Raw genomic sequence first — 27807 nt, 5'->3', positions numbered from 1 at the left:
GCCTTCGCCCCTCCCCCTTTTAGAGCGCCTCCGTTCCTGCCCCATAACGTTCCGTTACGTCGAGTTATTTTCTTTTCCCAATCTATTCCGGCTCATCCCGCCTTCCACGCCTGGATTGGCTTTGCTATTCTACCCTATGCGCTTTATTGGCTACTGCTTCATAACTCTGCGCACAACACTAAGCAGTCCAATTGGATTCCAGGTTTCTGCAGCCAATCAATCAGAAGGAGGCGGGTCTTCTCTGAATAGCGGTGGGGGAAGAAAATAATGCTGTCACCTCTGTTAGCTCGCGGCTTGCTTCTCGAGTTGAGTGCCTGAGCGGAGCACCGCGAGTCGTACTTACACACGGAGAGGACACACTCGCATACACACACAGCCATGGCAGAAAACGCCGGCTTGGAAAATCATCGCATTAAGAGCTTTAAAAACAAGGGCCGAGATGTCGAGGTGAGTCCAAGGCCTTGTTGGTGCGGACAGACGCCGCGGTTCCGGCGGGAGTGGTGTCGGCGGTAGTCGGCTTTTCGACCAGGGGTTTTGTGGTGAATTTTCAGTTCGAATCCGGAACCTGCTTCGATGTAACATGCGGAGCGGCGGGCGCGGCCTACCGGGAAAGGCCTCTTTTACACGGATAATATATCTCCTGACATGTATTACTCGGTTTATTCGGTGTTAATGACCGGTATTCAATAAACCGGGTTAACATTTGGGGGGGTTGCGTGCGTCTGGCTGCGTAGCGCTCGAGCTGCGTTTCCTAGTGACCGAATTTAGCTTAAAGCGGGCTAACGCTGACTAGCCGGTGACTTGGTTAGCGAGATAGCTGTAGGGAGAGAAAGTATAAACCGTGTAGAGTCGGTTAGCACTATTCAACATGGCCTCACTCTTGTTGTCGAGGGCTGATGGTGTACTGAAACTGGTATAAAAGAGAAACAAGCGATGCCGGTGATGTGGTCTTATTGGCTAGCATGTTAGCAGAGCAAGTTAATCAAGCTCGCGCTGCTTCACTTGACTATTCCTGTTAGTTTATAATGAGATGAGCGGCTAGGCTTTAGCTTTTTTAACTCGGCTTTAACGATTCATCAGAAAGTTACAGAGTCTCTGTACTGGATCTCTGTGCTTGGATCGAGTTCTCTCCTAAGTGGATAAAACCATCTGCCAAATGAGTAAATGTCAGGCATGAACTGAGGAGTCGACTCCGAATCAATTTGAAGGAACCGAGCGACTCTCTAGTTCTTGTGTTCTAGGCTAGAACAGAGCTGTGATGGACGACGTGCTTTTCACACGAGATGTATCCTGTATTCATCAGAACGGTGGTGCGTGTCCGGTCAGGCACACACACACACTATATGGACAAAAGTATTTGGCCAAACCTGTTAATTATTTAATTTGGTTGTTTCAATCAGCCACCTTATCTACAGTGAAGGACAATCTTAATGCTTCAGCATACCAAGACATCTTGGACAATGCTATGCTTCCAACAGTTAAGGGAAGGTCCTTTTCCTATTCCAACATGACTATGTTCCAGTGCACAAAGTGAGGACTATAAAGACATGGTTTAATGCGTTTGGTGTGAAAGAACTTGATTGGCCCCAACACTGAGCCCTGTGACCTCAACCCCATCAAGCACTTTTGGGATGAACTGAAATTGGAGATTGCAAGCCAGGGCTTTTTCGTCCAACATCAGCACCTGATCTCATAAACACTCTACAAAATGAAAGGGCACAAATTCCTACAGAAACACTCCAAAATCTTGTGGATGGCTTTCGAAGAAGAGTGGAGCCTGTTATAGCTGCAAGAGATGGGCCAACTCCATGTTGAAGTATATGTATTTGGATTTGCAGGTTTGGCCGAATATTTTTGTCGACATGGTGTGTTTATAGATGAGATTTGACGTGACAGCTTTTCTGACCAGGACTGGATAGATTTACTTCAAGGTGATATAAAAATACTTTAGGCACGATATTTTCTTACCTGTAAAGTGGCTGGTTCATTTCCTGTGTACCAGAAAGGCTGGGTCAGGATTTCTGCATCATATACGTGTTGAGGTTTTTACAACAAAAGTGATTCACTGGGACGATACTTGGACCTGTTGTCCGATGTCTCTTCAGTTCCTCGCTCACAACCACTTAACGTGTCAAGAAGCAGAAAAACGTATAACTATTGGTCAGTTGGTTTATTCTATTCATAATGTCGAGCAATAGAGAGCCCATGTTGGCTTTTAGAAAATAAAGCCTAAAAGGAAGGTTGTTGGTTAATAATTATAGTCAACGAACAACCAGTTTTCGCACCGATTAATGCAGCGACAGTAGCTGTTGTTGCAAAGACACATGAGACTACAAATTACAAGAGACTTTTTTAATATCCTTGTTATCAATTTAGTGTTTTTTGTTCAACAATGAGCATCTTGCATCGATATGATTCAAGTCAAACCAGGACTTGTTTGTGCAGAATACCAATCCATTCCAATAGCATTTTCTTTATAAGAGGAAAAAAAATTCCATTTATTTTCTCTATTTAATCCCCTGCTTGACTAATGCACTTACTCACCCAGCATTTCACTAATGCTTTGACTCCATGGAAGAGAGAGTTTTTTTCTGAAAGTTTCTCGGAGCCATGATCAGACTGCCTTCTGAAATCGCATCTGAAATCCTGGCCTTCCTTTAAAGGACAAAGCATGTGGAAATGACTTGGAGCGAGGTCAGGACTGTTCGAAGGATGTGGTAATAACTTTTATCCACGTTCCTGTAATGTGCAACTGGTGCGGTATGAGGTTGTGCATTGTTTTGCAAAAACCCATGTTTCCATTAAAGGAAAGTCTAATCATGGCTCTGGTGTAACTTTCTACCTTGATGGTGTCCAAGCACTAGTGAAACGCTGGGATGAGTGCATTAGTGTAGCAGAGGATTATATAGAGAAATAAAGTGGGTTTTAATTTTTATAACAGTTTCTTTTATTCTGTACAGTCAAGTCCCGGATTGACTTGAACAACATTTTTAGGTGGACAATGTGTTTCTCTAGGAAATAAACCTGGGCATTTTTGTGTACATCATGGGAGCCCATTGACAATTGATATGCGTAAAAGATTTTGTTTTAAAGCAGTAATAAACATTGTTTTTAACATTGTTTCCTGCATAGACAGTTTACATGTTCTTACTAAGGGAAGTTATTGAAGTCTATTTCTAAATGTTTCAAGTACATGACTGTATACTCCAAACTCAAAGCGACACCAAGAATGACAGGCATGTCGTTTACTAAATGTTTTGACCCAAAGGTTTTACTGTATTCGTGCACCATAAAGTTCTTCACTTATCCTGGTGTCATAAACACTAATTTAGTGAATTACTCTCCTTAAAGTTGCAGAGCTTAATGTACGAATCATTTTGAATTTATGAAGAGCTTATAAAGCTCTTTTGTTCACATAACTGAATGCATGCATTTGATACCTGCCTTTAAAGCTTATTGTATGTTATGTTAAAAATTATATATATGTTTTTTCTTCTCAATATATCATTAATTTAAACAACAGTGACGTAAAGCATGAATCAGCAGAAGCTGTGTTTTTGATGTGTGCAATTTGAGTAAAGCGAGACGGACATCAGTCTTGCTTTTTTTGAGCTATTCCAGGAATTCGAGTTGCAGTTCATAGTTCTCTTGCAGTCACTCTAAAATTCAGCTAATCCTGCATCTGAGTAAGCTCCATGATGCGTCTGAGTGAAAGCATGTCATTAGTTCTCAGGCTAGTTTTTTCCCTAGGTTTAACTATCTAACGTGTATACACGATTGTGATCTTGTTTAAGGGTAGAAACGTGACGGTTTTGTTCCGAGGACCGACGCGCGGAAGGTATGGAAGAATAATTATAAAGTTCTTGACTAAAACAACATGCATGAGGAACCACAAAGGAGTTTAAATTTTTTGCACTGAAAAAGTACTCTAACTAGTTACTTTTATCAGAAGGTAATGCTATGATGTAACTGATTGCTTTTTAAAGACAGTAATTTTGTAATGTAGTTAGTTACTTTAAAAAGTAACGTGCCTCAACACTGATTGGAAGGAAGTATGTAAAGAGTCAGCTGGATTAGGAAGTAAGATTGTTTGAGGAACTGAGTAATGAGTGGGAGTGTAAAGATATAGTGAATAATAATAATATCGAAGTTTATACGTTATGTCGTCGTCGTTATAAAGTAAGCTGTTTGTCAGGATACTTCTTATGTGAGGTGGAACAAAAATACTAGCTGCACAATATGATTAGGGCATTAAGGTTAGTAAAAGCTGGTGCTAATTTAGATTTTTTTTTTTTTATCTCAGGCACCTACCTTTAATTACCTACCTTACATTTAATGTAGACTGTTATATGACTTGAATCAAATCAAATTGATTTCCTGTCAGTCTAAGGAGTCAGACTTTTACTCCAACATCATGCAGATTATATCTTTAAAGGTGGTGTTGAGGAGATTACGGAATGGCCACGTGGGCGCGTCCTGGACGTTTCGCTCCTTTTATTAGCACATCGGGCGTGTGTTCGCAAACTATCGGTGATCTCAAATGCTCACGTATACTCTCCTGCACTCGCACAGATATGTACACACATTGTGTCATTATATACGACTCAGCAGTGCCAAGCTGTCATGTCACTAGGGGAAGCTTCGGGCTGCTGGCTTATGGAGTGTTTCCCAACTGTTTTGCCCTGCTTTCAGCTCACTTGAGTCTGACTCATCTCTCACATACACACACACACACACACACACACACACGCACAATGTCGGCTATGTACAGTATTTACGCCTTATTATGGCAAAGTGTAAGGCTGCACTAATGTTTCATGCTCACAAAGAACGCTGTTATAAACATTGTTGTAAATGTCGTTATAAACGTATTTACTGAGTTTTCATAAAAGAGCACAAAGTCAGTTGTTCGGAGCTAGAGATGTTTTTTTTTTTTTTACTTTTTTATTCACCTCTGAGTTTATTCATCAGCATCCTGTTTCTTTTGTTTTTAACATGCATTACATCACAATATTTGGATTGTTAGATTATTTTTTTCTCTTTTAATGAAGGCAAAGTTTCCTGAAAGCTTCTGAGTTTTGACACAGTGAGCAACGTTTGGTGTCGACGTACATATTATATTTATGAGTGGGGCAGAATTCATGGGAGTTTAGTTTAAGGTTTTGCGTTAACTGTCTTTCTAGTCTAGATTTAAACAGTGTGAGCGGTTTTCTCAGTAATTAAACATCACTGAGGAATTTGAGGAAAATGTTAATATGGTATGCGCCAAAATATACAGCAATGAAACTCGGGCATCTTGGATATGTGTTTGTCGACGGGGCGTAGCTCCAGCCGTAGCAGTGAAAAGGAAGTTGTGTTGTGCAGTTTTTGTTGGAAATGGGTCTCTCGATGGTGAAGAAAGTATCCGTAGTTAAGTATTATTTCCGCTTATACGGACATTTGTCATGACCGGGGACGGAGTTTGGAAGCGGTGGCAGAACAACTCAGAGAGAGATTTAATAAGACGGCACCAAGTAACACAGTTAATCTGTCTATTGTTACGAAATTCCACTATTCTGGTTGTGTCTGGTGTTAACATTACGCGAGACAATCGTCTCCTTTTGCAGGACACTGCAGCAGCAATCTTTGCCCTGGGATACATCTGAGAGTCTGCGTGAACGCTTAAAAGCGCATGTGTTAGTTTCTTTCAGAAGAAATGAACGCGCAGATGACAACACATTAGTATTGTTTGTCAATTCTGTACAATTCGGACAATTTTGTTGTTTCCGCCACCACTATGTCTTCGTATCAAAAACTTAGACAGCTAGTGAAATCAGTAATTGCTTATTAGCTAGCTGCGGCTCTGCGTTTACATTTCCCGTTGCCTAGCTACAGTGCTCTCACAGGTTTAACCACTTGACCAGCAGGTTTGTCGTCTGTATGACTTTCGACATTCAGAAGCACAACTTCCATTCAGCGCTAAGCATTATTCGTTGTGAGGCGTTTCTGCATTATTTATTGTAAAGCCTTAGTTTCTGATTAATGCGCCAAGCGTATGGTGGCAGTCTGTGGTTTATAACACAACACAGTTTTTGCTACTTTATGGCGCACTGGTCTCCTCATATGACTTTAAATTTGATCAGTGCTCCTAAAGATATTTATATGATCTATGTTACCTTCTTTTTTTCACTATGTATTTGCTGCTCTCTCTTGCTCCGTTTCTGTCCCTGTGCTTATGCCGTTCAGATTGCTTAAGTTGGAGGTGCGCGGGGGGTTTCGGTGCTGTAACCTGAACTAAGATGCCCAGTCATAAGACCAAACCTGATCTCTCCCTCCCGTCCCCCTCGTGTGGAATCTCCGCGTGTTCATTCCAAAGCGCGCCCCTCACCCCCATCCCAGCCCCAAACCCCACCCTGACCCCTTTCAGACCCCCCCCCTTGCTCTGTTGGTTTAATTTTCATTATCTGTTATCTATTATATTGTGGATAATCTTGTCCATCATGGTGTTTTAATTCTTCTCTTTTTTTGCTAAAAAGAAACTGTTCAAAAGGAGACTGACCAAGTGCTTCACTAAACATTGAAGTGCAAAAGTGACGGTGGATTATTCATTTCATGTGGCACAGGGCTGCGCCAGGCTGCGTTTTAATTTGGGTGTAGTCCAGCCTCAAAAAGTCATATCTAGCCTTCGTTGGAAAGTTTTGTCATAAACCGTGCGCGCAATCACAGACAAGGAGGATTTGACCGATACTGAAAATTACTATTTTATAATTCCTCCCCCCCAAACCTTGTATCTTATTTACTTTACTGTTAACCTGTGGTGTGAGGGCTTCACAGAGGAATGAGTTTGTAGTAGCAAAGTAAGGTTTAAATATCATTTCTGGGATAGGGAATTAGTAAATGGTTGGAAAGTCAGATGAACAAGTTTAGGGCAATATGATGCTGCATTAAATTTTATAATTTTTGTCTTTATTTTTATTACTCTTGACATGTCAGTGCGTTAATACCTTGGTAGCAACGTGATAGTCAACATGTACACTACCAGTCAAAAGTTTTGGTACACCTTCTAATTACATGGTTTTTCCATGGACTTGTATTTTTTTTATTTGTTTAACAATGCTAAAGATCTAAAATATCCAATAATCTCATTTAAACAGTTGATATTGAGATGTATCTGCTACTTATGCTCTGTCAAGCCTTCATAACAGTTCTAATCTGAGGTGCTGGTTGTTAATTGGTGATTTTTTAAGCTGGTAAAGCAGATTTAAGTTTTGATCTTGCTTTCCTGGGATGGTCTTCTTGGGATCCAGTTTCATCATGGGTACTTGATGGATTTTGTATGCACTTGACGATACTGTTCTTGCAAGAACTATTCCAGAACAGCTGACATTCATGTCTTTAAAATAACAACTGACTGTTATTAATCCGTAATTATCTAATTTCATATGTTATTTCATAGTAAAAAAAAAAAAAAAACATCCAATATTTTTCTGGAATTGTAGAAAATAAATCCAAACTTGTGTCCATATTTTGACTGCTGCCGTATATCTTGATGTATATATTTTTTCTCAATCAGTGAAAAGGTAGTGTTTTTTACTTTAAAGAAAGTCACATATCTGTATAAATTTAAAGTGTTTTGACGTGCCTGTGTAAACAAGGAACACGCTTGGTTTTGAGAAATCCGATTTAAGCGAAAAGTATTACACTATAGCAAATTTTTAACAAAAAAAAAAAAGAATATCCATTCTGTTACAAACCCAACCTATAACTACTTATAACAGAACTTTATTTAAAATTGTTTAAAGATGTAACAGTGTAATCCTTTATAAAAAATTTTTTTAAGTATGCCCGTATCTTGCTCTAAATAACTCTCTGTAGGAAACTGGCACGAGTGCAGAGTCTGTCATATTACAGCAAAGCTCGACGCCAGAAAAGTGTACAAAAGATCAGATGCCGCCGCTGGGTGGAGAGGTTGAGACCGAGACTGGATGCAGACTGACATTTGAATTTTCTTTTTTCTTTTTTTTCTTTTTTTCTTCACACGTTCCTCAGAGCTGTTCTCTTGTACAGAATGTCTATCTACTGTTCCCAAATCTTAATCCTGTCAACATTTTCGGAGAGAAATAACATTTTGATGTGTGTGTGTCGGGTATGATACGCAGCATGGTATGCAGTTTGCTTTCTGCTAGGTCCTGTAGAAAATGATTGAGGGAGAGAGAGACACAGACAGCAGGAGTAATGCTCATGACCTGTCCTCAGGACATGAACCTGGAGGGAAGTCAGTGCAGCATAAGTATTGAGTAAACAGAGCGGTGTGTGTGTGTGAAAATTGTTCTGAGCGATTCTGCGCAACGTGTGATTCGGATTAATAGTAGCCTCTCCGCTCTTTTAGATTTGAGCGACTGTAGGGGCTTCTCCGGTTGTCATGACTACGTCGGCTGGTTGCCCCTTTATTCTGTGGAGTGGCCAGTCTGGGACTTGTTTTTCATCTCATTGTGGATGCAGCTTTACACCTCATTTGTTATAAACCCGCTCTCGTCTTGGCCTGGGCCTGGACTAATGATTCATGCATCTTATGAAAGCGCTCTTCTGTAATTCTCCCATCCTGAATAGTCAGGCTTTCTCTGGACACTTCATTTACCATGATGTTTTCTCTTCTTTTTTTTTTCCTGTGTGTGATTTTACATCAGATTATTATTTTCCCCCTTTAAATTCAGATGGCTCTTAGTACTGACTTTTATTTCTGATAATCTTTAGTCTCATGCCTTAGTCAAGGTTTATCAACGAGAAGTGTCAGGATCAGCGTTCAAGTCAAACCAGGACTTTTGATTACACGGAACGGCATTATGAATTATTAAAGCCATGATCAGACTGCCTGATTTACATCTGAAACGCTGGCCTCCCAGGATCTCCTATAATAACTCAAACATTTGGAATTGGCTTCCAGTGAGGTCAAAACTGTAGCAAACTTAATAACTTACAGGAACTCATTAGAGTATTTGTGTGTACGATTCCCACGTTATCTGTTGATTTTTTTTTTTTTATTAATTTATTTTTTAAGGATCAGGCGTTCCACTCTGTGAAATGTTCATACTGTAGTTTGCTCCAGACCACCTCAGACTGGATCATTCACTGATGTGGCGTCTTTTTAAAAACCTTTGGACCATTTTAGATGTTTTTCTTCGGTTCAGAGTGTTGAGCTTTTCAGTAAACGGCAGTCAGTCTTCTGCCTTCATTCAGCTGAAATTTTTAGCAAAAGTCCTAGTTTAACTTGAACCGCACCACACTGTTACTCCATATTGTTTTTAGAATATGTATGGGCATTAAATCATATGATTTAGTGTTTTATCGTAAAAGCTGCATCCGCTAAATGTTGGGAGTTTGTTAGGGGGGGGAAAAAATCACTGAAGTACTTTTTCTAAACAAGTAATCCAGTAGCACGAGGAAAAAATAGGCATACGGAAATGTTGGGTTGTTGGAAGATCATCCAGAAATGTGTTTGCTGTTGGTTCATCGACCCGGGAGCGGAGTTTTATGATAGAGGAGACATTAATATGTCAGTCTTTTGTTTCATGGAATGGAATAACTCCCTCTTCCCTTTCTTCTCCTTCTTATCAGTTGATTTTTTTATTTTTAAAGCATCGCATGTTTTCGTGTTGGTTTAAAAATTTGTAAATGCAGTCAAAGATGTCTAGGCATTAACACTCTGCTGTTTCTCTTCTTTCAGACTATGCGGAGACATCGTAACGAAGTAACCGTCGAACTGAGAAAGGTAAGCAATACGAGAAGTGCAGCTTCCTTAACAGGTTTTGAAAATGATTGACGATTATTATTTTTATTATTGTTATTATTGAGAAGGGTAGTGTAACTTTTCTGAAAGCATAGCTCTGATTATTTATTCTTCTCCTAAATGTCAAGCTGATCCGAGTACAGCGAGGTCTGTGTGACGCTTGCTGGCCCACGACTCTGTGTAAAAATAGATCATGTTGTGGCCTTCCCTTGTTGATGTAATATCAGTGACTCAGTAACGGTTTCTGAGAGTGAACATGACCTCGGATCTTAATGCAGAAACCTCAAAGGTCACCACTCTTGTAAATCCAGTTAGCTGTCCATTCTAATTGATTTATCTTTTTTTTTTTTTTCTTTTGTGAATGACAGTAAAAAGAAAATCTTAGAGATACAGGTCTAAAATATTTAAAAGTGATTTTATATGCTACCTGCTCACTCCTTTTTTTTCTTCTTTTTTTTCTTTCCCTAAATTAAGTCTCACCATGCGCACGTGTTATTCACACTTTGGCATACCCTTCGACAAACTTGTTTCCTCTTGTCAGCGTGTGTTTAATTGGTTAGCTTAATTAAATAGACGTATGTCAGAAGGTCGCTTAATTTAAAGAATCTCTAATTTACTGAGTCTGATTTAAAGAATCTGTAAATGCAGTGCAGCTACAGTCGGGTGTGGGTGGATGTGTGGGTTGGTAGAGCAGAGGAGCAACCACATCGGAGCCTTTAAACTGAGTTTGGTGTGACGGAGGTTTGTGTGGGGTCGTCTGGAGTTCATGCTTTGTCACAAAATGTTCATCAGGACGGGTTTTACTAATCAAAAGTCCAGGAACTCGGCTTCACCTCCTAAGGTTTAAAAGCTTTGTAAGGAATTTTCTCAGGCTTAGGTTTGTTACAGTCCGATGTCCATTACTGTTCTAGTCAGGAGTTTTATTTCACATACATGGTTGTACAATGCAAGTGTAGACTCGCTTTATTAACTGAGATAATCATTGATATATTTTATGGAGGTTAAAATAAAGACTGCTGGGGTTCAAACACAAGTGTTAAGTCCACTCTGATTAGCAATGACTTTTACACAGAGCAGAGAAGAGCAGAAGAAGAAAAAAAAGATAGAGGAGGCAGAAGTGAGTTCTGCAGAAAGATTTAAATGCTGAAGATGAATTTATTAAATTGCAGTAATAAATTAAATTTAAAGTAAGTTAAATTGGGCCACCATTAAAATCATTATGTATTGTTGTATAGTAATTCTAGCCGTGTTGTAACTATGTTGTCTGGAGTAGCTCAGTGGTTAAGGTATTGGACTATAGTTCGGAAGGTCTTTAGTCTATTGGGGTGAACTTGTAGGCATCTTTATAGAAAATATCAATAAAAAAAGGATAGCTAAAACTATTTAAAAAAATTATCTCATTATTTGGTTCGTTTATGCTATTTGACTCACCAATTTCACGATCCGTTCAAGCAAATCAACAATCTAATGTGTTTTAATATTAATAATGAATGTTGTTTCTTACCCTAAAATAAGGCGGCTCATTTTTAAAAGAAGTGCAGTCTTGCATCTAGAAGCGATCCAGTTATATTATATATCCGAGGCTATTATATTACTACCCAAGTTACTCAAGATTATATGCATGTGAAGGAAGGCGAGCGAATACTTTTGGCAAAATAGTCTGTGTATGTATATTATGTATGTATGAGTGTGAAAATATACATGCAGGCACGGGTTTATGGCCTTTGCAATACTTGTCTTTGTAGCATTAGCATTGTGTGTATGTACAGTATGTGTATATACTGTTTGTGTGTTTATGTATACTGTATATAACTATAGCCCTGTTAAATAGGACTCAGCATTGTGCAGTACAGTGTGACATCCCCCCCCCAACCTCGGCAATATGATAAACTGAGTTTATTTTATTTTAACCAACATGACTTTATTTAAAAATGTTAATGGTTTGCAGATTTAAAGAAATAGCAAATATTTTTGTCTCATTCTTTTAACGGCAGTTGGTACACCGTGTTCGCTCTCGTACCTGCACCTTCTGCCAGAGCGAGAGGGAACTGTCCATTACTAGTTAATTGATAGATTTTTAAGAAAGGGGCGCAAACACACAGAACTTGGGTGTCCATTAATATACTTGGGTGGCCCGCCCAAGTATACTCTGTGTTTGGAAACACTGCCCTGCGTCGCAGCTCCGCATCATACCTACTGAAATGATGTTTCGTGCAGCCCTACTATGTTGGCTACTGTGTATATAACTTGCTAGGAAATTTTTTTTTGAACATTTGCTGGTGTTCAGAGAAGTATTATTTGCTTGTATTTTCTTCCTAAAAGTGTTGTTTAGCTGCAGACTGGTAATACAGATAAAAATGTTTATACCAGGCTAATATTACAAATTTTGACTTTAACTGATTAGGTGGAGCAAAATCACTTTTTGTTTTTCCTTGCCTTTTCGCTTTGGATATCGTCGAATACTGGTTTGGATGGGAAGCATTAAATAGATTTTTTTTTTTCTTTTGCTTGTGGCATCTTTCTAAATTTCATGATATCTGGTCATGTTTCATACTGCAGCTTTAAGAGATTAGAAAAGGTAACAGTTCAGATTGACTTGGAATTTATTTATTTATTTTTGGGCTCAGTATTGTTCAGCCTCAAGTGATCTAAAACATTTTGCTGACGTGCAGATTGTATCTTTTAACAATGTTGAAAGTATGTAGATGGCTGTAATTCCAATGTAATTGCAAACAAGGTTTGAGTGATCAAAAAACAATCTGAGCCAATGCGCCAAAAAAAAAGCGAGAGAGACTTCCGTTCAAAAATGAGGCACAAACATAACACATTACACATACTGGCAACTGTGAGGCATCGACGCTGGTTTATTGTGGCCATGTTTAAGTTTCAGACCAACAGCATTTAATGTTATTGTGGGGGGTAAAAATTGTTGGTGTAAAGGGACCAGACGATACACATGGCAAGACCGAGTGACATTTTTTGTATTGCTGTGTAACAAATGTTTTTATATATTTCACAGACAACTGTGAAACAAGACTGAGCTCACTTTAATTATTAACAAGATGCACGTTGCGGCAAAACTAGTCTCCAAATCAAAATGTATAATGGATTGAAACAGAAAGGACACCGAAACTGATTTTTAATTTCATTCGTGTCCCGCAACCGGCCTCAGGAGCCATAGATTCACCGAAGCCAGCACAGCTTATCGGTGTGTCGTTTGAAACACAGTTGTAGTTAAACTCATAAACTGCTTCTTTAACACGGACTGCAGGAAAATTGAGACTCTGGTGTTTTAAAATGGAGTCAAGACCTTTAAGGTTTTTTTTCTTTTTTTTTTCTCCAGCATCACAGTTCTTCTTTTTGACTCTTCATATTGTGCTACGTGTTAATTTCAAAAGTACTGCATCGGTGATGTTCCTTTGTGAGATTTGGATTTACAGTTTCAGTCTGGTAACATTTTGTATTTAACTCTTGTGTGAGGTTTTTATTTCTTTTCCCCAGCTTGGGCCTCTCTATACCTTCAGCATGGTTGCTATTGGAGCGCACACTTAGGGTGACCAGTATTTGGGTCAGGGCTTCTCTCGTCCCACTGCCTGGGCACTTGTTCTTGGCCCCGATTCAGACCGAGTACCCTTGCAATGGCTCACAGGCCTCTCTGCTCTTTACTTCAATTCAACTGTATCGTTATAACAGCGCCGCATAATGAAAAGCTTTCTTACTTCTCTCTAAATACAGAGTAATAAATGGCACAGTGTAGGGGTGCAACTGATGACTATTTTAATTATCGATTATTGAAGTGATTAATCAGATTGCGCATGGCGCAGTTACTCAGTGGTTCTTATTTAGCCATCAGCTTTTAAATTTAGTGTGAGGTAGCTAAGTGTTAGCAAGTGGTAACTAACAATCGAGATAATAAGGATGAATACTTAATAAAAAATATGTATATAACTTTCTTGATGAAACTAAACTTGATCAAACCAAGTAAAAGCAAAATAGCAGCAATAAAATGTAATGAGTGGCACTTATAAAGTATTACTTGTATTACCTTGCAAAGTTTTTAAAAAATTTACATATATAATTCTTCCGTACAACCTTTGGCGCATATCTGGTTCCATATGGTTTTTCCGGCTTATCCCGGAATGGGGCGCTATGACTTCCAAGCGGTGGGGGGCAGGGGGCAATTTCCCGGCCAAAATCCCATAGATTCAACTTTAAGAAAAACTTTGATGGATTCTGGTGCAGAGCAAGAATTTTGTGGAAATATATAATTTACCACATTAGTAAATGCAAGCTGAGTGCATAAGAGGGTACAAGTTGTACCCCTGGAGCAGAAGGGGTGCCCAAATTTGACACACAATGGTGAAGGAACTCCCCATTGAAACAGGAAGAGATACAGGATGGTAATTATGAGAGTTGAGTTGAAATGTTGAGAAAACTGAGATTAAGGGCGTTTTCACATCTGGCCCCTGGGATCGTCTTCATTTTGATCGGTAAGAACACGCCCGTTCCGCGCCCAGTAACCCATATCAGAGTCTAATGAAAAGGACGAAGGCTCTAAGAGTGTGAGGTAAGTCCGAACAGGACACACACCTGAGGAGAATGTGGATAAGTAGTGTGTGTGCGCACATGTGTTGCTAAAAAAAAATAAGGAATAAGCAATAAGGCGAGAGAGAGAGAGAGAATTTAACTTAAAAAGATTTATTGATTCAAAACTGGAAATAAAAACCTGACTCGCAGCAACACACAAGTCACTAATTATTCACATTCTCTTCAAGTGTGAATCCTTTCCCACTTACCCGACTCTCTCGTGTCCCTCAGAAAGCGGTACTTGGCCACGCCCCCGCCAGCATTGAGTCTTTTACTCCAAAATCTGCAGCTGTTTTTGCTGAAATGTTACCACACATAGGACAGTTTGCTTGCGGTGGTGTTTGCCATCGCGCTATAACTCACTTCTCTCATGTAAGCACCGCAGCTACACGTCAGAGCGCTCACAGTTCCGACGACGACATAAATGAATCGACAACCAAATTAGTAGCCTTATCTGATTATCTAATTTGTGATTAATATTGACCCTAACAAGTGCAATGGCAATGCATGACTATATGTTGCAATACATTCGTATTTGCAAGATACTCGTGTCCAACTTGTGCAAAAAGGAGTTGGTGGTAACAGGGTTTTATAGAATTTGGTGAAAACATTCTGTGTTAGTCAGGCGTGATCATTGCGTACCGTGCTTACTGCATGAATGACAAACATATTGCACAATCTTGGCTGAGTGGATAGCAATATTGCAACAGTTCCGTTTATGAGCAAAGTGTGTGTGTGGGGGTGTAAACCAACAACTCAAGATTTAAAAAACCAGTGTGTGTATAAAAGTTCTTTATGGCAGGCAGAGTTAACCAGATGGCTGCCCAATGCGAAGTTTTGTGGTTGGATACCGTGGAGTTGATGTACAAAGCCGTGTCGTAGCTAGTCTTAATGTTCTCCACATGTAAAGAAATTGGTAAGGATGTGGTTTGTAGGTTTCATCTTCCTTTATCCTTCTGAGAAAATAAATTTGCTGTCAAGCTTTTTTTTTTTTTTTGGTCAGGATGAACATGAGGATCGGCTGTGAGAAGCTTTGATTCATGTAAACCCCAAGCTCTCTGCTCTCTCTCTCTCTCTCTCTCTCTCTCTCTCTCTCTCTCTCTCTCTCTAACATTCTGTGGTTCATACTCGGCTTCCTAAAGTCGCAGATCATCTTCTAAATCTTGCTGAGCTAAGCTGGGGGGCGCAGATTATCCTCAGCACACCGGTCCTTCATTAAGATCCACTTCCTCCCTGTAGGCAGGATCATCACAGTTGTGGATCAAGCCTACAACAGGCGCGTCATGTATAATTTTTTTACAGAGTTGAAGTTCGAAGTCTGGTGAACAGGAAGTAGAAGCGCGAACGGAGCGCACAGCACTGTGACGCACATTTTTTTTTTAAGGTGCGCCCTCGCACATCCAGATAGACTTCGCTTCTACCACTAAGGAAGTCCAAGACCACCAGTGTATGACAAGGCCACATACAAAAATATTTTGCATAAGTTTGACTTGTCAAGACAGGCGAGCTGAGGCTGTCACCTCTCGAATGCGCCGCTGAGTCACGTTTTTGGTCTTTGTTATTAAAAATATATATTAGAACTAGGGATGCACCGAAATGAAAATTCTGGGCCGAAAACGAAACCGAAATTTTTGGATGCACTTGGCCGAAAACCGATACCGAAACCGAAAATGGCTTCATTAAAAAACATGTTTAAAATATTTTCTTTTTGTTTGTATTAAAAAAACTACAAATTAATTAAGCAATCAAACTTTTATTGATAATAAATAACAGTAATAAGGCTGTTTAACAATAACAAAACTTGCTTCCAAGTGCTTCCGAACCGCCGACATACTCCGTGTTTGATGCGTAATGACAGCGCGAACGAGACGGGAGGATGGGAGAGGCGTGGCGACAATTTCGGCTTTTATTTTCGGCGCTTTCTTATGTTTCGGCCGAAACCGATAATGCTATTTCGGCCAAAAATTTTCGGCGGCCGAAATTTCGGTGCATCCCTAATTAGAACTACTGGGGCACGGTGGTGTAGTGGTTAGCACTGTCACCTTGCATCTCCAGGGTCCATGTTCGATTCCCGGCCAGGCTTGATTCCTGTCTGTGTGCGTGGAGTTTGCATATTCTCCCCGTGCTTGGTGGGTTTCCTCGGGGTACCCCGGTTTCTTCCCACAGTCCTAAGATATGCAGAGTAGGCTAATTGGCGTTTCCAAATTGCCTGTAGTGTAGTGAGGCCGTGCGTGCGTGCGCGCCCTGCGATGTATTGGCACCCTGTCCAGGGTGTACCCCTGCCTCGTGCCCAGTCTCTGGAGACTGTGTTATGATCTTGGGTTACTTCAGTTGGTCAGGTTTAGGCTTAGCAACGTTATGTGGCAATAAAATAAAGTTGGAGGAAGTCAGTGATATTTTTTGCCAAGCTGTGTATGTTTTGATTGGTTTCTTTTGGATGCCAGATTTGTTTGAAGCAGGTACGATTCAGATGGGAACGGTAGCGTGGGCCACACACACACACACACACACACACACACACATCAACATCATCTCCTCTGTGTTCTGTGCTTTGCTCCAGCCCTCCGCGTGTTTACCGTCTACGGGCATCTGCTCACCTCGTATGCGGACAGATGAAACACGCGGTCATCAAAGGATTTCACAGCCTGTCTAGAATGTTTTGATCTCATTTCTCACCATGTGCCATGGACCAGAGTTGTTGAAGTCATCGCCAATCTGCAGACTTTTCCAGACCCAGCATTGTACTTCTCTTGCTTGTTTAATTTGCTATGTTTTGTGGAACTCGAATGATCCAGACTGCACATTTCTAAATCCTTTATCCTTTTTTTTTTTGACATTAACATATATTTTTTTTTTTTTTTTTTTTAAGTTTTTTTTAATGAAGCCAGTAAACTGTGAAGCATACTCTGCGAAGTTAATGTCAGCAAACTAGGAAGAAAGCTTCAGCTTCTTGTAAAAAATCCTGCGCAGGCTTTTTTACACAATTGCAGAGCTGCTTGTATGCAGGTAGCAAAAACCGGAAGGTGTGACCTAGTTGTCTGTCCAAGGTTGGGGGGTGGGGGATTTATTTGTAGGCCTCGGATAGACCCTCGCTGTCGCATACAAGGAGGAGGGAAAAATGTGCATGAGTGTCCTGACTGTACGGCCCACAGAACTGTTCCAGTCTAGCAGCTGTTACAGATGTTAGACTAATCGATGCTGGAGCATGTTTTGACAGGAAGCAGGATCTTGCACAGCAACTAAGCCAGTGTTGAGGCGAACAGCTGATTTGTGAAGCAGTGCTTTTTGGCTATAAAAGGCTGCTTGGACCAAAGAAGAGGAATGTTGAGGCTTTTATTTGTGTAGTACAGAGGTGGATCACATAATAGTGCTGAATAGACCCTGGAAAGTAGTAACTGGTCTATTTATTGTCTGATAAAACCAGCAGTTTTTTTTTTGTTTTTTGAACAACCAGCCGTACAGAAGGCCTCCGTGGTGGTTTAATTCTCAGATGTCGAATTTTTTATTTTTTAGTATTTCATCGAATAAAATTAAAGCAGTTTATGTGTAGGACTTTTAGTTTGGCTTTCTTTTTCGTTCAAGAGGCCATGATCTTTTTTTAACCTCTAGGCGGTGGGGCAGTGTCAAAAGATCATTACGTTTATGCTAGTGAGGTTTGATTGATGGCTCGATTCAGAGTGACCATGCACAGTAGTAATGCACATGTCTGAGCAGCATTATATAACAACCTGCGTTATATTTCTCTCCTCTACAGAACAAGCGAGATGAGCACCTACTGAAAAAACGCAACGTCCCACAGGACGAAAGTCTCGAGGACTCTGATGTAGACGCCGACTTCAAGGGGGTGAGAGGGTCTCCTCTTGTCTCATTCTCGAGTCATTCTCCTTTTTTTAACTGGTTTCCTCCTTTGGCCTGTTGTCTGTTTGCAAGCTTTCTTTATTCAGTAACTGTTACCAGTTATTGACGGTCATATTATAAATCATGTTGTGAATTTAGACGTTTTGTATTCTGTCTGAAATCACTATACCTAATCACAATATTTCTCCCCCTTTTTCTTCCTTTTTCTTCCTTTTTCTTCTTTTCTGTATTCTAGCAAAATGTAACGCTAGATGCCATCCTACAGGTGAGTGCTTTGGTGGGATTATAGTGGTGTTTATGAGATATGACTGGTTGAGCCAATTAATGTATGGTGGAAATGATAAATGCCATATACACACATGCTGTCAGACAATCTTTAAGCCTCACTCGGTTTCTCTCTTTCTTTCAGAATGCCACCAGTGACAATGCAGTAGTACAGCTCAGTGCTGTACAAGCAGCCAGGTTAGACATTTTGGTTTGTTACCTTGTTAATTCGATAACTTTGATAATTGAGCTGTTTCAGTGTGCATGTTAACATGGTCTTTCTGTAAACAGAAAACTACTCTCCAGTGACCGAAACCCTCCGATCGATGACTTAATCAAATCTGGTATCCTACCCATTCTCGTCAAATGCCTGGAGAGGGATGACAAGTAAGTTTTTTTCCGTGGATGACGGATGTGAGGATAGATGCAAGGATGGGCGAGTAAATGCATGAAAAGTGTAAAAGAGAGAAACGGAGAGCATTTGGAGCGTGAAGGAGATTATGTAGTGCTCCCCATTCTGTGGTGCTTTTCAGGCTTTTTTCCCCTCCCTTCCCCCATCTATCTCTCTTTCTGTCTTCTGAATGCTATCAGTGTTAGCACTGTTTGCCTTAGAGCATCATACACCCAGTGAATGTTCAGACTTGATTTAGTTCGGCCAGTTTTTATAAAGACTCGTATTCTGTGTTTATCAGCCAAAATAGCACAGCGAAAAAATAATCTCCGTTATTTTAGACTTCAGCATCGATTTCTTCTCCATTTTGCTCAACATCCACGTAAAGGCTTGATGCGCTGCTCCAAATCCACTTCTATTGGCTGATATATTGATGTATGGCCGTGTGTATTTTTGTATTATCTGCAGTTCAATGCAGAATCTAAATGTTTTCATGAACATAGCATTTATAGCACACTACTTACAGGCAGAGCAACTGATCACACATTGTGACCAAAAGTATGCCGACACAACACTTACGTTTTTTTTTTTGTTTTTTGTTTTTTCCGTAAACTATTACAAAGTTTGAAGCATTTAACTAGGAAGTTCCCTTTATATGGTATGACGTTTACATTTTCTCCTTTGAGATCCTTAGGGCAGGTCCATGAAGGCATGATTTGCCTCAACCCCTGCTGCACCTTCTGGCCTGATGTCAGTGCCTGGCCTTTCTAAAAATATAAAGGCTGGATGCAAAAGAGGGAAAAAATACAAAATCCTTCAAAAGGAGTGGGGAGGGTATTATAAAAGAAAAGGAGGGGCGGGGCTAAGTCTGGAATGAGTGGTTCAAGAAGGAAATGGTCAGGTGTCCTTAAACTTTTGGCCTTGGTCTATTCCAGTCAAGTCAAATTAATTTTAAAGCACATTTAAGATGACTTAGTTGACCAAAGTACTGTACAATCCTAAAACAGCTACAGTCATGGAAACAGACAATAAAAATTATACTACAGCAATAATATAAAAATAAAATCCAAATAAAATATATATACAACAATAACAAGTTCTACGAAATAAGCAGATAAAAAATATAAAACTGGGAGAAGAATACCTCATCACTTAACACGTCTTAAATGCCAAAGTGTATAAAAAAAAGGTCTTTAGGTAAGATTTAAAAACAGGAAGAGTGTATATAGTGTGTATAGCTGCTTCCTCCTAAGTGGCTTGAGGTGACCATGGAGCATTATTTGGCGTCTGACAAAGACTTATTATAATAGTCTAATAACTGAAGTCAAATACTTCACAAGTATCAAGCTGATGGAAACTAGGTTTTCTGTTATGTTCTAGTTCCTCGTCTCGTATTGTTTCGGGTCTGTAAGGAGGCTGGAGCTGCCATTGACCCGTTGGTCTTCCTTATTATGTCATTTTTCAATCTGTCGGTCCTTCCCTTTCTCATCTCTCTCTTTCTCTCTCTCTTCAGTCCCTCGTTGCAGTTTGAAGCTGCCTGGGCTTTGACCAACATCGCGTCGGGGACCTCGGCACAGACGCAGGCCGTGGTCAAATCCAGTAAGATGGCTGGCTTCCAGTCCCTGAGCGTTTCACTCAGCTATGTGAACTTTAGATTCAGCTGACCTCTCATGGCTTTTTTTTCGTGTGTGTTTAGATGCTGTTCCCTTGTTTTTGAGACTGCTCCATTCCCCTCATCAGAATGTGTGTGAGCAGGCCGTGTGGGCGCTGGGCAACATCATTGGTAAGTTATCATCTTTGAAATGTTGTAGGGAACATTGTTAGGCACAGAGTAGGTTTGGCAGAAGGGTTGTTTCTTAAAAGGACAGCACTGTTGCTATGAGACTAGGAAATATGGATGATTGCCGAGACTAGTTAGGACATAGGAAACTTGTTTATATGAACAGGAACAATTAAACAGTTCCCTCAGTACTACATGACAACTTAGGAGTTTGATGTTTTAAAGATAATAATAACTTGAAGGTATTTTACAAGGTTACCTCAAATCCAAACCTGAAATGTAAACTGATTGAACTGCTAAGTTGTTTGTGACCCATGCAGGTGATGGTCCTCAGTGTCGAGACTACGTCATTTCCCTGGGTGTGGTCAAACCTCTATTATCATTTATTAATCCATCCATCCCCATCACTTTCCTGAGGAACGTCACTTGGGTTATCGTTAACCTGTGCCGAAACAAAGACCCTCCCCCACCAATGGAAACAGTACAGGAGGTGAGTGAGTGTGTGTTTTGATTGTCTTTATTTAAAAAGGAAAGAAAACATATCCAAAGCTTGTGTAAAATCGTTGTAGAACCCTGCTTTGCAGCTTCAAGATAACGGTTTACTCTAAAACTCCCGCTTCATCCTCCTGAACTGTAATAAACACACAAAGGTGTAAAGGTGACCGGTGTGACGTACAATTCAAATTTTGGTTTTTAATATTTATTCTAATACGGATCTGCTTAATCATCATCACTCTGGGTTTATCGTATTCGAGAGGAGACGTATATTATTCGATATTAAACTTCCTGTTTTGATATTGTAAGGTGTCAGAACCCATGAAGACTGAAGTCAGTCGAGGAGATCAGTTTGTAAAAAACCTCTGCTCATTAGAGTGTCTCTCTCTCTTTCTTTTGAACAGATCCTCCCTGCCCTGTGTGTCCTCATATACCACACAGACATAAATGTGAGTACACCAGACTCTTCATTCTGTTACAGAATTTCAGGTGTTGTGTACAAATGACGTGCAGGTTCGCACCAGTGTCTCATTAAATTCTTTATTTTTTATTTTCTTTACTAGATTCTCGTAGATACAGTGTGGGCCTTATCGTACCTAACAGATGGAGGAAACGAGCAGATACAAATGGTCATAGACTCAGGTGTCGTCCCCTTCCTTGTCCCCCTGCTCAGCCACCAAGAGGTCAAAGTTCAGGCAAGTACACAGAGGGGGAGGGGAGGGGGCCCAGACTCCAGACATTCATACATATACTCACACACACGCATACGCTACACACTTTTCTTATTTTGTGTATATATATATATATATTTTTTTTTTTTGGTGCACCTTGGTTGTTTGTTTCTCTGTGTCACTTAATACACTTTGGGTTTGTTTAGTAGTTGTTGTTTTCGCGTGTCTTTCCTTGCTTCGCGAAGATTGCGCAAAACCGGAAGTGGGTAATATTAGCCTTATTTAAGACCTTATTTAGATTCACAACCCCGTAATTGTGTAATTAGTTTAAATATAAAAACATGAGCGTTACAAGAGTATTTGGGCACAAATCGAATCAGATATTGAAGGGTTTTGCCACTGGAGAGTTTAAATACGCAAGCGTACCCGAGAACAGAGAGTAAAAATAATGTGAACCTCGCTGTGAGGCTCGGAACTTTAGGGATTTTAAATTTAGAGAAATAGTCGTCAAAGTGTTTCTTACATGCATACAATAAATTTCAATAAAACTTCTGCTTCGGATTTTCTCCAATCTTAATGACCAGCTTCCAGTCATGTTGCCTGAAAGCACAGCTTCTTGTTGTAGTGTTTATAGAGGTGTGTGTGTGTTATGGGTGTTGCTTAGGGAGGGATGTTAAAGGAATTATCTGGCTTAAAGCATTGGTTTTCAATCTCGGTGCTTAAGACAAGGTAAAGCTCAGTGTTTTTTGTGATTGTTTTTTGTGATTGTTTTTTTTCCCCCATGTTAAATTAAATGGTAGTTGTAATCATTTTTAGTCACAATCTTTATTTTACATAAACAGTTGTAGTGGATTACTCTAGATATTATCACTCAATACTTATTGCTATGATAATAAAAGAAATGAGTAAGGAGTTTGTGTTCTTGTGTCGTTTTTTTTTATTTTTTTTTTTTTATATAAAATAATTTGCATTAGACACCATGTGTTTTCGGTTAGCATGCTGATGTGTAATTAAAAAAAAATGTCTGCTTCTCTCAGACGGCAGCACTGAGGGCAGTGGGTAACATTGTGACGGGGACAGACGAGCAGACTCAGGTGGTGCTCAACTGTGATGTGCTCTCTCATTTCCCCAATCTGCTCACACACCCCAAAGAGAAGATCAACAAGGTGCCTACACACACACGCACACACACACACAGCATGGACAGAAGCCAACGTGGTGCAAGTGTTCTTGCTAAATAGTAGTGCCCACTAGGAGACGAACCTTCCTGCGTCTAGTCTATGAATCATCATATTTGAAGTCTGGCTTTTTTTTAAACAACTTAATTATTGGACATTAAACAGAGGTGTGTCACTCCCTTATGACCCAAGACCAGTAATTAACTTGTATCTGGAGTATTTTTTTTTTATCATTATGAATATTATTCTAATATTTTAATGAGCCTGGAAGGGAAAAATCATTAGGAGAAATGACTCGTACTTGAAATGCTGCATGTACGCTAGGTCTTAATTTTCAGCCTCAGGGGTTTAATGAGCTTCTCTAAGGATGCAAATGATCCGAGTGCGCCTCTTTTTTTGTGTGTGGATGTGTTCTACAGGAGGCCGTGTGGTTCCTGTCCAACATCACCGCAGGGAACCAGCAGCAGGTGCAAGCTGTGATAGATGCAGGGCTCATCCCCATGATCATACACCAGCTGGCCAAGGTAAGACACACAATAATTATCCTTCACTAATTCTAGAACCACGTCTCTCTTTTGTAATGGTCCAGTGTCGGATGCGACAGAGTGCTTTTTTTTCCCTTATTACACAAAACGGAGTGCCAAGTTTTCTTTAAATCTCTGCTCGTGTTCTTGTTTCCAGGGAGATTTTGGTACACAGAAAGAGGCAGCATGGGCCATCAGCAACTTAACAATAAGCGGAAGAAAAGATCAGGTTTGTTGTTGTTTTTTTCACGTTGTTTATAAATAAGAAGCACACCGAATAAAAATTAAACATTTGAATCATTTTCTTTCTCTGTGATTAATTAATTAACAGGTGGAGTACTTGGTGCAGCAGAATGTGATCCCTCCTTTTTGTAACCTGCTCTCGGTGAAGGACTCGCAGGTGGTTCAAGTGGTTTTAGACGGCTTGAAGAACATCCTGATTATGGCGGGCGAGGAGGCCAGCACCATCGCCGAGATCATCGAGGAGTGTGGAGGTAAACAGCGAACTTGACTGTTGACCAAAAAGAACACAAAGGCTCGCATGACATTTGGCACAAACATCTTGATTATCCCCAAGACTTTGGGGAAATATTGTGAACTGATGTGATAAAAATTTTACTTTTTGGAAAGTGGTATAAAACTAGCACAGTGTTTTAAAAGAAGAACATGGTGGTGGTAGCGTTGTGGCCTAGGGCTTCAGAGCTTCAGGACCTGGATGACTTGTCGTAATTGAAACCATGAATTCTCATTTTCCTTCACATTCCTGAAGGAAAATGTCCGGCCATCAGTCCGTGACATCAAGCTCAAGCGCACTCTTGGGTTATGCAGAAGGACAAATACACCAGCATGTCCACCTCTGAATGACTGAGGTTTTGGAGCGGCCTTGTCAAAGTCAGGATTTAAATTTGGCTGAGATGCGATAGTGTGATCTTACACAGGTCAAACTCACATGACTCAATTTAAATAATGAATGTAAAGAAGTGGGTCCAAATTTTTTCCATTGTGAAAGACTAGATGCCAAAAGTTTGATAGCCGTTGTTGCCACCAAGGATGGAACAATCAGTTATTAGTTTCACATTTTTTACTTTTTTCCCCTTGTTAAAAAAAAATATATTTATTTAAAAACTGCTTATTGTATTGACCCTGGTTATCTTTGTGTATTAAAAAATTGTGTTAAACTATTGAAATTGTGTAAAAAAAAAATAAATAAAAAGAATTTAAAAAAATAAAAAGAATAAAAAAATGGGACAAATACTTATTCACAGCAATGTATTATGTCCACCTGCTTGAACAGGTTCCTTAAAAAGTTCATGAACATTCATGAAAGCATGCCTAGTGTCTGCGTGTAGCCTAAACGTTCTTCTAAACATTTTTTCATCAGGACTGGAAAAGATTGAAAACCTGCAACAGCATGAAAACGAGGATATCTACAAACTCGCGTTTGAAATCATTGACCAGTACTTTTCAGGAGATGATGTAAGTATCTTGGTTTTGGGCTTCAGCTTTCTGTTTTAATGTCATAACCCTAAAATGTATTTCTCTCGACGCCTGTATCTGATTTAGATCGACGAAGACCCAAGTCTGATCCCCGAAGCCACACAAGGCGGCACGTTCAACTTCGACCCCACATCCAACCTCCAAACCAAGGAGTTTAAGTTCTAATAGAGCCAAGTTAGAACTCAAACCAGGGTGGGGTCTCCTGCTGCTGTCCTTCCCCCGCTGCCCACTCACCACGATCACAACCAACCATCACCTATCAACCTGCAACTCACTAACCTGACAAAACCAATCAAAATGCATAAAATCTACAGGTGTAACTTGCACTGAAGGATACGAATGTCTCTCCCGAGCATCACCCGAGTTCGGAGTGAAGTCTAAACATTTTGCAAGAAGAAGAGGGAGGAGACAACGACTTTGGTCATACTGCAATTGCCAAAAGGAAAAAAAATTAAAAATCTGCTGTTTTGCTCACTCGCACATACACAAACACACAGACTTAAGTCATATATGTGCATCGACATTTCTAGAAAGTTCTTCTACCAGCCATCGTATCAGCCGATTTGGAAGACGGGAAGGGTGGGGTAGACAAACCAGTGTTTTTTTTTTTGTTGTTGTTGTCGTCGTTGTTTATTTTTTCTCTCCTTTCAAGAAATTTATCTCACCAGGATGTCGCAGCCCAATGTCGATGTTAATTCTAGAGAGCTAGGACAGACACCCTATATTAAGACATCCAGCCTCTGCTCTGCTAAGCCATGTGGAACATGCTTCCCCTTCTCAGAGGTGTCTGTGGACTTGTCTGTGGAGCAGTTCATCCAGCAAGCGGGGGTCTTTTCATTCTCTTTTTTTTTTTTTATTGTGTGCAAATAGCATGTACGCTAGCACTGATACTACTTCTTTTATAATTATTTTTATGAAGACATCATGGAACTGTGACATGTTAATGGAAAGTGGGGAAATAACACAATTAAGAAATCACACAAATGTACATATTCTAGTGTAACCATGCTGAGTCACACAAATGGTTTTTCATTTTGTTTTTATAAATCTTGGCATGGTACCAAATGCCATGTAAGAAAAGGAAAGGGAGGAGCCATCATTAAACACACCAAGGCGTAAATTCAACAAGACTTTTTGAGGGATGCCGCCATCGCCGTTTGAAGTGTTTGTGGACCTCTACACACATGACGGTCTGGATCGTTCAGTATCATACACACACTTGATTTGGGAGTAATTCTTCATTTTACCATTTCAAAACAGAAGTTCGAACGAATGCAAAAAAAAAAAAAAAGGATGCTCAATTTGATCTCCCCCCCCCCCCCCCTTCTGTCACATGTGAAGAAAATAGATTTTCTGTTTCAATAAAAAAAATTAAAAAGTAGGCTTAAATCATCAGCAGAGGAAAAACTTTGCAGAAGTGATTGAACTGTGATTATTTTTTCTGTGGTGGAAATGCTTCCACATTTGCAGCTTTGATTCAGTCTTATATGCACACTTTTGTCATTATTATTATTATTATTATTTTGCCTAACTGTTCTTGGAAAGCGACATTCGCTTAATGTATACACAAGCAATGGAAAATGGAGCTCCATGGCAGTTTCTTGCTGTTTCTGTTTGTTAGATTTATTTGCTACGGAACGTAACTGTATAAACTAATAAAAGTATCTTTCTTGTGTAAAGTATAAACCGGAAAAGCTGCCACAATTTAGATGTTTGACAGGACATTTGAGAACAATAATAACGCTGTTTAAATGGGGTCTTCTTTGTTTTGAGAATCACTTTCTTTGTGAGGGCGAATAAGTGTATTGAAACGGGCGTTTTATTTATGACTGGACAGTTGTACGTTTTTGTCCCTCAGCATTTAAATGTAAAGGGATGTGTGGAAAAACAAACATTTGCATTCGGACTAATGTAGTTGTGGTTTGGCTGCAGACTACTGATGAAGATTTGAGGACAAATGGCAGCCCTGGTGGTTTTTATTTCTTTTTTTTGTTTTTGTTTTTTTTCTTGTTTTGGGGGAGAATTATCCATTTATTATTGATGAACAAAGGCCTGCATAGGTGTGAAATTCATGAACTTATGTAGACACTTATTTAAAAAAGAAAAAAAAAAAAGAGCCACTTTAAAGAATAAAAAAATTTGTCTTGTATCCGAAACGGATACAAGCTTATTGCTGGTTGCAAGATTTTTACTTGCTTAAGAGAAAATGGGAGGAAAAAAAAATGCAACAAAAAAAATTACTGCGTCAGATCGCATTTTGGCCTCGATTGTTTGTATCTTTTTATAAATTTTATCATTAAAACACTCTTTAAGGTGGCTCATCTGTATTTTCTTCAACTCCTGTGCATATTAAAGATGAACGAGTTGAAATTCATTGTGCCTTTTTTTTTTCATTTTGATTAAATAAATTAAAAGCAGAGCAAATCTTAATAGTGCTAAGCAGTGGAGGTGTTTTAAAAATGGGGTCTGTCAGATGTCACGTCTCCTTTCTGGAGTGTTTTTTTTTTTCTTCTTTTTCTTCCCTTTTCTTTGAGCCAGTTACACTTACAGTGAGGCTCTTTGCTGTGCTCTGGACTATACAGTAATTCTATTTAAATTCTATGCTGATTCTCCTGGCTGACTTGTAATTGTTCCCTTTCCTCCTTCTTCATTCACACTGCCCCCCCTATGCACTACCCACAATTCCACTGCTCTCCACGGCAACACGACATATTTCACTCCTCACTCCCTCAGGACGTGCTTTATGTATCGATTATTCTAACCAAAATAAACTTGCTGTTAGCCATCTGTTCTTTA

General features: G+C 39.7%; 1 protein-coding gene across 1 annotated transcript; it reads left to right on the top strand.

The window, feature by feature from the left end:
* Nucleotides 1–258: 258 nt before the first annotated feature.
* On the top strand, nucleotides 259–27807 carry kpna3 (karyopherin alpha 3 (importin alpha 4)). The gene is made up of 17 exons (XM_053476443.1): nucleotides 259–447; nucleotides 9704–9748; nucleotides 18108–18197; nucleotides 18447–18476; nucleotides 18621–18673; nucleotides 18767–18862; nucleotides 20380–20465; nucleotides 20563–20649; nucleotides 20967–21136; nucleotides 21546–21590; nucleotides 21705–21836; nucleotides 22850–22978; nucleotides 23410–23514; nucleotides 23672–23743; nucleotides 23846–24008; nucleotides 24896–24990; nucleotides 25078–27807. Exons 1-17 carry the CDS (start codon nucleotides 379–381, stop codon nucleotides 25174–25176), a joined length of 1566 nt encoding a protein of 521 aa, XP_053332418.1. The 5' UTR covers nucleotides 259–378; the 3' UTR covers nucleotides 25177–27807.

Source organism: Clarias gariepinus, chromosome 18 (genome assembly GCF_024256425.1).
Source record: "Clarias gariepinus isolate MV-2021 ecotype Netherlands chromosome 18, CGAR_prim_01v2, whole genome shotgun sequence".
In the NCBI taxonomy this organism is placed as follows: domain Eukaryota; kingdom Metazoa; phylum Chordata; class Actinopteri; order Siluriformes; family Clariidae; genus Clarias; species Clarias gariepinus.
Note: the sequence above shows the minus strand (reverse complement) of the source record. Positions and strands in the feature narration are given on the sequence as shown.